At 35.8% G+C, this 13097-nt stretch overlaps 1 protein-coding gene across 1 annotated transcript; it reads right to left on the bottom strand.

Moving 5' to 3' along the window:
• Positions 1-8898: 8898 nt before the first annotated feature.
• LOC110620241 (sec-independent protein translocase protein TATA, chloroplastic) lies at positions 8899-11947 on the bottom strand. The gene is made up of 2 exons (XM_021763888.2): positions 11481-11947; positions 8899-9181 (listed from the first exon to the last, which is right to left on the bottom strand). Exons 1-2 carry the CDS (start codon positions 11793-11795, stop codon positions 9047-9049), a joined length of 450 nt encoding a protein of 149 aa, XP_021619580.1. The 5' UTR covers positions 11796-11947; the 3' UTR covers positions 8899-9046.
• Between the last annotated feature and the right edge of the window lie 1150 nt (positions 11948-13097).

Below are 13097 nucleotides of genomic sequence, written 5' to 3'. Positions count from 1 at the left end.
CCCTTTCACCACTCACTTTTGGTTCCATAATAGTACAAAACTAAATTCTATTTTTAAGCATAAAATCTTTTAGAGCATGCAGACTGCGTTTGCTGCTAATCCTCTAAATATTCCAATCATTCATTAACCAAAGATAGAATAAAGGAGCCCATTTCTATATAAAGAGGCAACCAAAAGCTTTTGACAACATACCCTCATCCAATAAATGAATTGTCAGATCTTACTCACTGGTCATTTTCATTTGATCTATTCAGATCACCACTGTTTACCAAGACCAAACTACTTCCAGGAGCCTTAGCTACAACAAAGTATAAACCATTTTCTTTATTCAAATGTAGGTATCCTAAACAAATATTTTTGCTCTTCAATACACCCGAATCTATAACTACCATCGAGCTCACCTTTCCAATCCCAGCTTTACTAAACACTACCATGTACTCTCCTACAACCGTAGCATCGAGAGCAGATTTGCGAGCGGTAGTCGAGGAGTGTGGCTGTCGAAATGATTCACCTGGAGTTTGTACAGTGGTAGTAGCACCAACCCGTATTCAACCCTATTGAGCAATAGAAAATAAACTGAAGAATCTCTCCTATTTGATTGCACAGGGCCTTATTTAGATGTCTTTGGATAGCGTGCCGATTGGTGCAATGACTTCTAGTCAGAAGATACCCAAACACCGTTTGCTGTGCAGGAAGGACCTCAGCAACACCATATCTTTAAACTTGATTATCCTCCTTTAAAACTAAAAATTGGGATCCTTTGTTATTCACAAGCTTAGTCTGTGGAGTAATAGTTCTAATAAACTCCCTTTCTTTGCCATAGCTCCGATTCAACTAACCAAGATTATGTGCCGACCGCTGAACAAGCATACACGAGCCATAGTTCTATGTGATCTTGGCCGAAACTGCATCCTTACTAAGACCACCCTTTAAATTATGCCTAGAACCAATAGGAAGGACACGATTACATTGTGGTTCTTCTGTGACACTCAAAACATCCCTTGTAGCACCCCTTGTTGTGTTGTCACACATTCATCCAATCGAAGCCCATAGCACCCACACTAGAAGCGGATCATGTGAAGACCTTCATATTTCAACTGACGAACACATCTCCATAGTCGGAACTTAGCTAGTAAAGGTTTGGCTAGGTCTACTTTAACATAAATTCGAGCATATTTACCTCAAGATGCCTATATGGTAGCAATATCTAGTTTAATAGGACGATCAATTTTAGCATTCAACTGCATCAAAAAGGATGTATCAAAATATTCAACCGGTAATTCTGAAATTCTGACCCATACCATTGCCAAAGTCATTGATGCATAGGCGGAATCAAAGTTTGGTTGCCGCTCTTTCAACAAAAGATAATGGCGAGCTATTTACCAAGAGCCTCCAAAAAGAGCTAACTCAGTCTTTTTTATCGGCTAATCTAGCCAAAAAAAAATCATGGGGCAAATTTAGAATTTCAAATGAAGTCTATGTTTAACAGATTTGTTTAAGACAAGTCCAAACCCAATCGATGCATCAAGAACTTTCAAAATTAGTGTGACACCATGGCTCACGGATCCGTAATTTACCTTATTTCGACACTCTAAGCGTGGACATCTTCCTCATGCTCCTCACAGGTAGATTCATTATCGGATATTTCGACAAGATCATCCGTCAAATCCTCCATGCAAACATTTTCTCAGAAGGACCCTCAACAATATCCGATAATGAAATCTTGCGTTTCACCGGCTTACAAGATGTGCAATCCATTAGCTGACCCATACCAGCACTAAACGATTCTGCCAACCCATCCTTGAATTCACTTTTTTCACCAACTGGATTTTCGAATGCTCACTTCTAGCTGGCGCCTCCACACATATGGAAGAGCCTTCATTCATCACATGTGTTGCCCTTTCACAATTTCAATTTCTTGAATTTCGGCAGAGGATTAAAGCACTCAGAGTAAAAGCGTCGCTGGCCCTCCTGAATCTGTTGTGCTTAAAATTCATGGCGACTTCCGATGGAGCAGTGCGGCTGGTCTTTGCGTGCAATGCTAGAACAGACCAATCTACCAAGGAAATGCAAATCATTGCTATAGAGAATCCAACAGCTTGTGGCAGTGCGGCACGCCCAAGATGTTATAGACGCGCCGGCGACGCTCCAACTCAGGGGCGCACAATAAAGAATTGCAATCTTTCCCTTTCTTGATCTTCTTTATTTATCTGATATTGTCATAATATCTACAATCTTTCCAAACTGCTCGGAGAATCACAATGTGGCGGTGGAGGAGATAGAGCTGCTATGGCGATGCGGTGCGGCCAGGAGACCGTAGGTGGCTAGCCCTTGTTGCGAGGCAGAGAAAAACCAGTTTTCGCAGGGCAGCGATGGACCAGTCGCGAGGCAGAGAGAACTAGTATAAACGCAATATGGCGCCAGAGACGACAACGCTGCTACTGCGGTGCGGCACGGTGACTGAGGGCATGCGATGGCCCTGTCGCGAGGCAGAGAGAAGAAACGCAGAAGAAGCCTGTATTTTATTAAATTTATTAAATTTAAATTTAGGAATTATCATTACTTTTTTTTATATATTGAAATGCGAATTGAAAGAGTAATAACTCAAATACACATCTAAGTCTATAGAAATTATGATTATTAAAATTAAATTTAATTAAATTATTTTATTATTTTTGTTAGATAAGTTAATTATTTTACTGCAATTATTTAGTTCCAGTATTTTGTTTCTTAGTCAAAGTTATAGTCCTATTTTATAGGAATTTGGTTGATAGTGTTCTGTAGAACATGATCACGTTGTAGCAGTTTTTTCTTTCTGTTAAGATTATATCTTTGCTCTTTGTAAGCCTATATAAGGGCTGCCATCCTGCTTAATAATAGAACTGCACATTGAGCATCTCTTCTCTCTTTTATTTTTCTAATTCTTGGCAAATTATCAGTGGTATCAGAGCCCGGTTAAAAGAGAGTAAAAAAGAGCAGTAGCTGTATTTGTTTCATGGCTACAGAAACAAATTTTGTGCAAGCAGCAATTCCACGCTTTAATGGTCACTATGATCATTGGAGCATGTTGATGGAGAATTTCCTGCGATCAAAAGAATACTGGACAATCGTCGAAAACGGAATCGAAGCACCAGCAGCAGGTGAAACTTTGACGGATGCCCAGAAAACAGAGATTGAAGCGAAAAAGCTGAAAGATTTAAAGGCGAAAAATTATCTCTTTCAAGCTATTGAACGTTCCATATTGGAAACTATTCTTTGTAAAGAAACTTCCAAGAATATATGGGATTCGATGAAGAAGAAGTATCAAGGCACAGCTAGAGTGAAACGTGCCCAGCTTCAAGCTTTGAGGAGAGACTTTGAAACGTTGCAGATGAATGATGGTGAATCTGTGACTAGCTATTGCTCTAGAACCATGGAGATATGTAACAAGATGCGATTCCACGGTGAAAAGATGGATGATGTAACCATTGTAGAGAAGATTTTACGCTCTTTAACACCGAAGTACGACTATGTTGTGTGCTCTATTGAAGAGTCAAAAGATATAGATACAATGTCCCTCGACGAATTGCAAAGCTCTTTGTTGGTGCATGAGCAAAAGATTAGCCGAAGTTCAAACATTGAACAGCAAGCTTTGAAAGCTTCTACCTCTATTCCTTCCTCAAATTCAAGAGGTAGGGGTAGAGGGAGAGGAAGAGGAAGAGGGAGAGGAGGTCGAGGCAATGGAAGGAATTCTAAAGGTGATGAGCAAAACAAAGGTAATGATCAACATTATGACAAATCCAAAATTGAGTGTTACAGGTGTCATAATTATGGTCACTATCGTTCCGAATGTCGTACCAAGCTGCCCAAGGATACTGAAAAGGGGGAGAAATCAAATTATGCAGAAAATGATGAAGGAGAAACTCTTTTGATGGCTGTTCAAACAAATGATACACCCGACTCCGATATTTGGTATGTTGATACCGGTTGCAGTAATCACATGTGTGGAAGTAAGTCTTCTTTTGCTTTTCTAAATGAAAATTTTCAATCTACAGTAAGTTTTGGTGATTTATCTTCTGTAGATGTGAAGGGGAAGGGTGACATTAAAATTAGAACCAAGAATGGTTTTGTAGAAAAAATTGCTAATGTGCTTTATGTTCCTAGTTTGAAAAGCAATTTGTTAAGTGCTGGACAGTTGCAAGAAAAGGGTTATATAATTACTATTCAAAATGGAACTTGTGAGATATATGATCCTTCTAGAGGAGCCATTGCTATTATTCCAATGAACTCAAAAAGATTGTTCCCTTTGAAAGTTGAAAGTGTTCAATCTTGTTTTATTGCTGAAGTGAAAGATACTTGCTGGTTGTGGCATTTTCGTTATGGCCATTTGAGTTTCAATGGATTAAGAACTCTTCATCAGAAAAATATGGTAAATGGACTTCCTCGAATCGATGCTCCATCAAAAATTTGTGAAGAATGTGTTGTTGGTAAACAACCTCGTTCTCAATTCCCTCAAGGAAAGTCATGGAGAGCAAAAGATGTTTTGGAGCTGATTCATTCCGACATTTGCGGACCAATAAAACCATTTTCGAATGGAGGTAAAAGATATCTAATTACTTTCATTGATGATTATAGTCGGAAAACATGGGTTTATTTTTTACAGGCAAAGTCTGAAACTTTTGGAATTTTTAAAAGTTTCAAGGCACGTGTGGAGAAAGAAAGTGGAAAAGCAATTAAATCTCTTCGCACGGATCGTGGTGGTGAGTACTGCTCAAAAGAATTTGAGAATTTTTGTGCAGGTCAAGGGATCCGTAAAGAGCTTACCACTGCTTATACACCGCAGCAAAACGGTGTTTCCGAAAGAAAGAACAGAACCATCCTTAACATGGTGAGATGCTTGCTTGCTAGGGGAGGAATTCCAAAGACTTTTTGGCCTGAAGCTGTACTTTGGAGTGTTCATTTACTAAACAGAAGTCCCACTTTTGCTGTCCAAAATATGACGCCGGAAGAAGCATGGAGCGGCAGAAAACCGGATGTGGATTATTTTAAAATTTTTGGTTGCATAGCATATGCACATATCCCAAATGAAAAAAGAAAAAAACTTGATGACAAAAGTGAGAAGTACATTTTTTTGGGTGTGAGTGAGACATCCAAAGCTTTTAAATTGTTCAATCCATTGACAAATCAGATTGTGACTAGCAGAGATGTGGTTTTTGATGAGGAAAACATTTGGGATTGGAATGGGCAGCAGCCAACTCCAATTATTCTTGATGATGAAGTTGAAAAAGAGGAGAAACCAACTAAAATTTCAGAAAATAATGTTCCCAGAGATGAAGAAAGTTCAGTAACTTCTGAAATTCAGTCACCAACAAGTGAGGCAGCAGCAACAGTTTCTGCTCAATCTTCTCTCCGTACACGAAAAAGGCCTGCTTGGATGAAAGATTATGAGGTAATGGGAGTGAATTACAATGAATAATCTATCACTCACTTTGCCTTGTATGCAGATTGTGATCCTACAACATTTGAAAGTGCTGTCAAAGAATCAAAATGGAAGGAGGCAATGGATGCAGAAATTGAAGCCATTGAAAGAAATGATACTTGGCAACTTTGTGACCTTCCGAAAGGGAATAAAACCATTGGTGTAAAGTGGGTTTTCAAGACAAAATTGAAGGAAAATGGTGAAGTTGACAAGTATAAAGCGCGGTTGGTGGCGAAGGGATACAAGCAAGAGTATGGGGTTGATTACACTGAAATTTTTGCTCCAGTTGCACGACATGATACAATTCGTTTGGTGGTAGCAATGGCAGCACAAAATTCTTGGCCTATTTTTCAATTGGACGTTAAATCAGCTTTTTTGCACGGTAAATTGGAAGAACAGGTATTTATTGATCAACCCCCTGGTTATATTAAAATTGGACATGAGCATAAGGTCTATAAATTGAAAAAAGCTCTATATGGATTAAAACAAGCCCCAAGGGCTTGGTATAGTCGCATCGAAACGTATTTTATGAAAAATAGTTTCCAAAAATGTCCATATGAGCATTCTCTTTTTGTTAAAATTGGGAATGAGGGCCAAATGCTTATTGTTTGCTTGTATGTAGACGATCTTATATTTACCGGAAATGACAGTGGGATGTTTGAAAAATTCAAAAAATCTATGATGGCTGAATTTGAGATGTCAGACCTTGGAAAGATGCATTACTTTCTAGGCTTAGAGGTAGTACAATCAAAGATGGGATTTTTTGTTTGTCAAAAGAAATATGTGAGAGAAATTTTGGATAAATTTCAGATGAAGGATTGTAATCTTGCATCCACACCAACTGAATTTGGTTTAAAGCTTCACAAAGATCTTGAAGGGAAAAAGGTGGATAGCACTCTTTATAGGCAAATTGTTGGCAGCCTCATGTACTTAACCGGAACAAGGCCGGATATAATGTATGCTGTAAGCCTTATTAGCAGATTTATGGAGAGTCCAACTGAAATGCACTTGCTTGCCGCTAAGAGAATTCTTCGTTACTTGCAAGGGACGAAGGATTTCGGTTTGTTTTTTAAAGCTAATGAAAAGTCAGAATTAATTGGCTTTACAGATAGTGATTATGCAGGAGACCAAGACAGCAGAAGGAGCACTTCAGGATATATTTTTATGCTTGGAACAGGACCTGTTTCATGGTCTTCTAAGAAGCAGCCAATTGTCACTTTGTCCAGTACAGAAGCGGAATTTGTCGCTGCTACGTCTTGTGCTTGTCAAGCCATTTGGCTAAGGAGAATTCTTGAAGAATTGCAGCTTAAACAAGAAGGAGCTACCACAATTTTCTGTGACAATAGTTCAGCAATAAAATTGTCCAAAAATCCAGTACTTCATGGAAGGAGCAAGCATATTGATGTGAAGTATTATTTTTTGAGAGATTTGTGTAATGAAGGAAAAATTGAATTGAAGTACTGTCCAAGTGAGGAGCAGCTTGCTGACATATTTACAAAGTCTCTCAAGCTACATTCTTTCCTGAATTTGAGAAGTCTGATGGGTGTTTGCAGCAGAGAAGATGCAAAACTTTAAACTGAAACTTATTGAGTTTTTGAGTTTTCAGTTTAAGGAAGGGATTGTTAGATAAGTTAATTATTTTACTGCAATTATTTAGTTCCAGTATTTTGTTTCTTAGTCAAAGTTATAGTCCTATTTTATAGGAATTTGGTTGATAGTGTTCTGTAGAACATGGTCACGTTGCAGCAGTTTTTTCTTTCTGTTAAGATTATATCTTTGCTCTTTGTAAGCCTATATAAGGGCTGCCATCCTGCTTAATAATAGAACTGCACATTGAGCATCTTTTCTCTCTTTTATTTTTCTAATTCTTGGCAAATTATCAATTTTGATTTGATGTTGTATTTTTTTAAATAAACTCTAAATTAAGATTTCATTCCAATCTTAACTAAATCAAATTTAAAAATTAAACTATAACCCGATCCATACAAATAAGTTTTTATTTACTTTTTATTGAATTAAAATATGTAATTTAAATTATTTAATAATTTTACATTAGTTATTATATATAATTTTTAATTTTCTATAAAAAAGCTGACAAATTAAATATTTGTTAAATTTATGACATGTTGCGATTGAATCCGATCAGACCTTTAAACATTGTGAATTGCTAGTATCTCAAACGGTTCTACTTTCTCTTACATCTCACATAAATACCTTTTCTTCACAGGTCTACTAACTATATAATTTTTTCACAGGTCTACTAGTTTTGATACCAATTAAAACAGTTCGACTCAAACTGATTAAAATACTTTTTAATTAATTCAAGTTATTTGATAGTTTCGTGATATCTATTATATATAATTTTAATTTTTTTTTATAAATTGCTGATGTGAAGTTTTTTTAAACAGACAGTTCAACGTTACAAATTTAATTTTTTTACTTTACATGTTATAAAAACAGGACCAAAAAATATAGTTTGGATTGAATCAATATTAATATAAAAATTGAATAAAATTCAGATTAAAATATACTGAAATGAAATTAAAATGGAACTGAAATATTAAAGAACCAAACTAAAAATAATTGAAATATATTTGATTCAATTTTAATTTTTAACAAATCATTAAAATTAATTGAATCTAAACACCTCTAATTGGCATGACCAAATTTAAAGGAAATAAAGGCACTTTGTCTAACACTTTATTCTATCTACCAATGGGACTTAGTGGGACTGATACGTGACAAAATTCATATACTAACTCTAATTTTATACTATGTAGCTGATAAAAGTTTATATCACCAACATTTGCCTCTCAGCATTTTATCAATTTTAAAATAGAGATGCATTAGTAAATTTTTTAAAAATTTAAGGACTTGATAGTAATTTTCCATTATTTTTGTTTTTTTTTTTAAAAAAAAACATACGGTGTCTCTGCGTGTTAGGCTTGTTCCTCTGGAAAGTTCACTCAGTGGGCTGCCAAAGTGGTTGGATTATTCAACAAATGATAACATATTCAGCTTGTTATAAATTAAGATCAACTTGCTTATATTTTACATGTTTAGATTTCTGCCAGGCTTATAAATTATAGTTGGCTGCTAGTGATTTCAAGTGTTCCATCATCAAGAATAGTTTGTTCATTTTGGCCTTTAGCTGGGAACTCATTACTATAGATATTGGTTTGACATCAGCCATCGTTGGTTGGTGGAATTCATTTTCCCATTAATGGAATGGAAGATTAGAATGTCCAACTTGAAATCTCACAGATTGAACTAAATATAGTTACTGCCAGACTAAACTCATTGAGTATGGAGGGACTCGTCCTTACATTAAGCTTAGACTGGCAATGTATTTGAGAGTCTGAAAAAGCTTAGACCCGTCCTTAGGCTTATCTGCAGATATATGTGAAACACTTGAGTTGACTTACCGGACTGCTGCCTAGTTTTTCAATTCTAGAATATGATCATTTTACCATTTCACATTGAGATTTCTAACTGATCTATTCCGCAATAAATGATTTGATCTGAACACATGGGAATTACACAAGAAAGCTGGAAAAATTGCATCAACTACATGTTTCTACAGTCTTCTCATATACTCTCCTTAGAGCTTGAGACTTCAACATCTTGTTTCTTCTCTTCACTGACTGCTGTAGGTTTTTCTCCTGGGCTCTCTGATAGAGAATCGGGCTCCTTCTTAAGCTCAGACTCAAACTCTTTTGCAGCCTGCAAAAAAATACAGCGATTATATATATCTATAACCCAATAGTCTAAATGAATAGAACAATGTCCAGGAATTGTCAGAATTCGAATGAGTACAAGGAATTGCGTTATGAAGAACATCGACCAGCAGCATATAGGTTCAGAAATAGGCTTAAGAAAGAAAAAAAGAAAAACAATGCACTGAAGTATCTTTAGGGGCCAGCACGATTGAGAAAGAATAATTCTTCACGCTTTCATGGCTGCTTACTACGTAAGTTATAAGAAATTTACAATGGCATTCCAATGTCAATTTATGCATGTTAAATTTGGGTCAGATCTAGCACACCCCAAAAGCTACCTCAAAGGAGAAGAGTGCCTGTGCCCCCTTATTCATTACCCTTTCCACAACCGATGTGGGATTTAACACACTCTCACGCCCAAAATTTTACCGGTGCGTGACATATTTATAGGAGGCCCAACATCGGATGAGAGGCTCTGATACCATGTTAAATTTGGACCAGTCCTAAATCACCCCAAAAGCTAGCTCAAAGGGGAGAGGGAGGAGTGTCTGTGACCCATATAAGGGGCATATTACCCTTTCCATAACCGATGTGGGATTCAACAATGCCATTTTGTTAAAAGTTCAGTGGCTAAGAGTCGGTATCATTATGTGAGAGGTTCAGGGGTTTTGAATTGATATCCCCTTCTCCATCCCTTGAATAGGATGTGAGATAGACTTCCTAAGCTCGCTCTTTGTGCATTCTAATTACAATGAGACAATGAAATTTTTCTACACTAGCTTTAGTAACTAATTTGTGAAATTTCAGCAAATGACTATTTTCTATTTAGCCCACAAGTACAAACATGACATGACCATGCTGTCCCAACACAAAAAACTTTGCTCCCAAAATTTCATTATTTTCTATGGTGAATATAATTTGATGCATTAGAAAAGACTAGCTTTGACATTTGAAAATGACTGCCACAAACAATAAAAGCACCCAAATCTTGGAGGATGTGGAGAGATGGAATCCTTGCGAGTATAAGTGACACCAACAAAGCACAAATACATAAAGAAATATGTTAAAGATAGAAAAACCACAAATCAACTAGAGTCCAATTCGTTTATTATAGAAGTCATCTACTAACAATGAAAAAAAAGGCACTAAAACCAGAGTCATTGCAATATGATACCGCACACAGCAGGGCACCCATGTTAATTTGCCCACATCAGTGTCAACAAAAAGAAAGCATTTTTTAAAGTTCGAATGGCCTTAAGCAAGTGTAAAATATTACTGCACAAAAGTCATGGACAACTTGGTTAACTTAAAATATTGTATGCTGTTAGTCACTGATGCTTCAAGACTCCCAATAGCCTAAATTTGTGCAAAGAGGGAAGGCCTCCTAAACATGGATGCATCTAAATGAAAAGCTAAACATCTGAAGGGAAAAAGAAGAGGAGCTCAAAGAGAAATGAGGATAGTTGCAGGCATAGAATTTCTGTTCTAAGACTACAACACAAACCAAAAGTTCTTACCTACTGCAGATGCAATAATCCAAAGATCATCATCTATAAAATAAAATAAGGGCTTATTTATTTTAACGGTTGGATGTAACTAATGGCGGATAACTCTTGCTATTAGCTAATTGCTTATGGCAGCTGATATGTAGTTTGGTAAACTTTATTTGAACAGCCATTAAATAATATCACAATATAAGCAACGGTTTTAATATATATTAGCTATAATTTCACAACTTTCCAAATGGGTTTGTAGTAGCTGTTAGACACGAAAACTCCATTAACTACCCCAACCTCTAATCCAAACCCCCCTAAATAAACAAAAATCCAATACCAACTGAAATAGATAATCAACAAGTACTAGCATGGTATTGAGTTGGTGAAAACCAAAAGGAATTACAATGACTGCTTGTTGATCAAACTTTAATATCTGGATTTCATTTTGTTTTACTGTGCAGGTATTTGGGCAGCCTTAGTCCTGGCGGTAAATGTGGTTATCAATTCCACAAACCAGAAAGCTCTGAAGAAATGAATCTTAATGCAGCTACTTGGGTAGTGAGATTGATACAATTTTCTCATCCAAACCAAAATTAGCCTCAATATGATCCAACTAAACCGGCTTTAATTGATAATCTCTCAGGAAAAAACCTCAAATAAAAACGATGAATAAAATTCATAAACCTCAAAGAAATTCCAAGTCTTTTTCTCTACAGAGAAACCCCAATAGCATAAGAAACAATAAAAAGTTCCAAACTTTCAGTCATTTACTTGGAAACCAAAACAGATACGAATGAATATATTTACCTGTTGAAAGCTCTTGACAGTCTTCCCGATACTCTTCCCTACTTCAGGCAGCTTCTTGGGCCCAAACACAAGAGCAGCCACTCCAGCAATCACAACCAACTCAGGCACTCCGAGACCAAACAAAGCATTGCAAGTGAGACCCTTTCTGGTCCTCAAATTTCTGCTTCTGGTTTTACCTAGAACCAGAGAATTATTGATAGAATTGTTGGCTGTATATGAAAGAGTGGAGGTGTTGAATAAGGTGGAATGAGACGAAGAGAAGGGGAGAGCAAGTGGGAGTCTTGAGAAGGAGAGAGTTACAGATGAAATCTCCATGATTCAGCTCTGCAATTGATCTTTTGGGTAATGGGTTTTGGAGATTTTGGTTAGTTCCGTGTTGTGAGGAAGATAGATGCGTGTGGATGTGGTGAGGGTGGAGACTGGACAGCGGTGGATTTTTTTGCTCATTCGGCTTCTCCCTAATCTGATAACTGATAATTATTTTTATCCTAATTTTATTTTATTTTTATAAACTAAAACATGATAGTTATTTTTAAATAAATTAATATATTTAACTTAACAATGAAACAATGATAAAATATTAATAAATTCATTAAAAAATACTTTCAATTAAACATAAACTATAGGAATCAAATGTTAAAAAATAATTTATTATCATTATTTTTTATAAAAAAATAATATGAATAAATGAGTTCTACATTTAAAACAACTAAACCTGTTGCTTACCCTTAAAATTTGTCTCGATAATATCCAATCCATATATTAAATAAATATTAATTATATTTTTAAAATGATAATATTATATTATTATAAATAATAATTTATTGTATTTAATAAATAATTGTCAAAATAAAGTGTCATTAAATTGATATTTATATTTTTACATAATTAACATTTTAAATTTTAAGTCATTAACATTTAAAATAAAATTTTAATAATAGTTCTTTTATAAATAAATAATAAGTTTTGATATACTAAAGTCTTATAGCATATTATTTTATCAATACAATTAAATTTTCTACCATGCAACGTTGAGATAAATTTCACATTTTGTTTTCTTAAATGAAATGAAAATTTAATTCTCATGATAAAATAAATATCCGTTATGTCCAAAGCATATTACCGCCATGGTTTGGTTCTTTCAGCAACTTCTCAATGGGAGTACTTGAAAAACTAGGAAGTAAGAGCTTGTATGCATATGGTTATATAGAGAAGACGATTTGTACGCTGCATGCGTTCAGTTGATATATATTGTGCTCGATATGTGGGTGCATGTAGTGCTATGACCATCTTCGCAGAAATGAGTGTGAAGTTTGTAAACTTGGACAGCAATGGCGATTGGCTTAGCCAGTCTCGGGAAAAGCTAAAGAGGCATTAGAGCTCCCTTGGATGCATGGTGGCATATGGTGTTAAACTTCATGCCTTCTTGAGGAACAGTAAGGGGATACCAATTCAATGAATGGAAGTATTATTCCCCTGGAAACTTTTTATGTGTGATAAAAGAGTGAAAGGAAGCAGTATTAGTTGACCTCTGGTGGTAAAGCTCCAGGTAAAGTTTATCAGAAATAAGAAATGCTGCTTATCAATGATCAGCAATTCTTCGATGCAAATGATGAC

The sequence above is a fragment of the Manihot esculenta genome, chromosome 8, assembly GCF_001659605.2.
Source record: "Manihot esculenta cultivar AM560-2 chromosome 8, M.esculenta_v8, whole genome shotgun sequence".
Taxonomy (NCBI): domain Eukaryota; kingdom Viridiplantae; phylum Streptophyta; class Magnoliopsida; order Malpighiales; family Euphorbiaceae; genus Manihot; species Manihot esculenta.
Note: the sequence above shows the minus strand (reverse complement) of the source record. Positions and strands in the feature narration are given on the sequence as shown.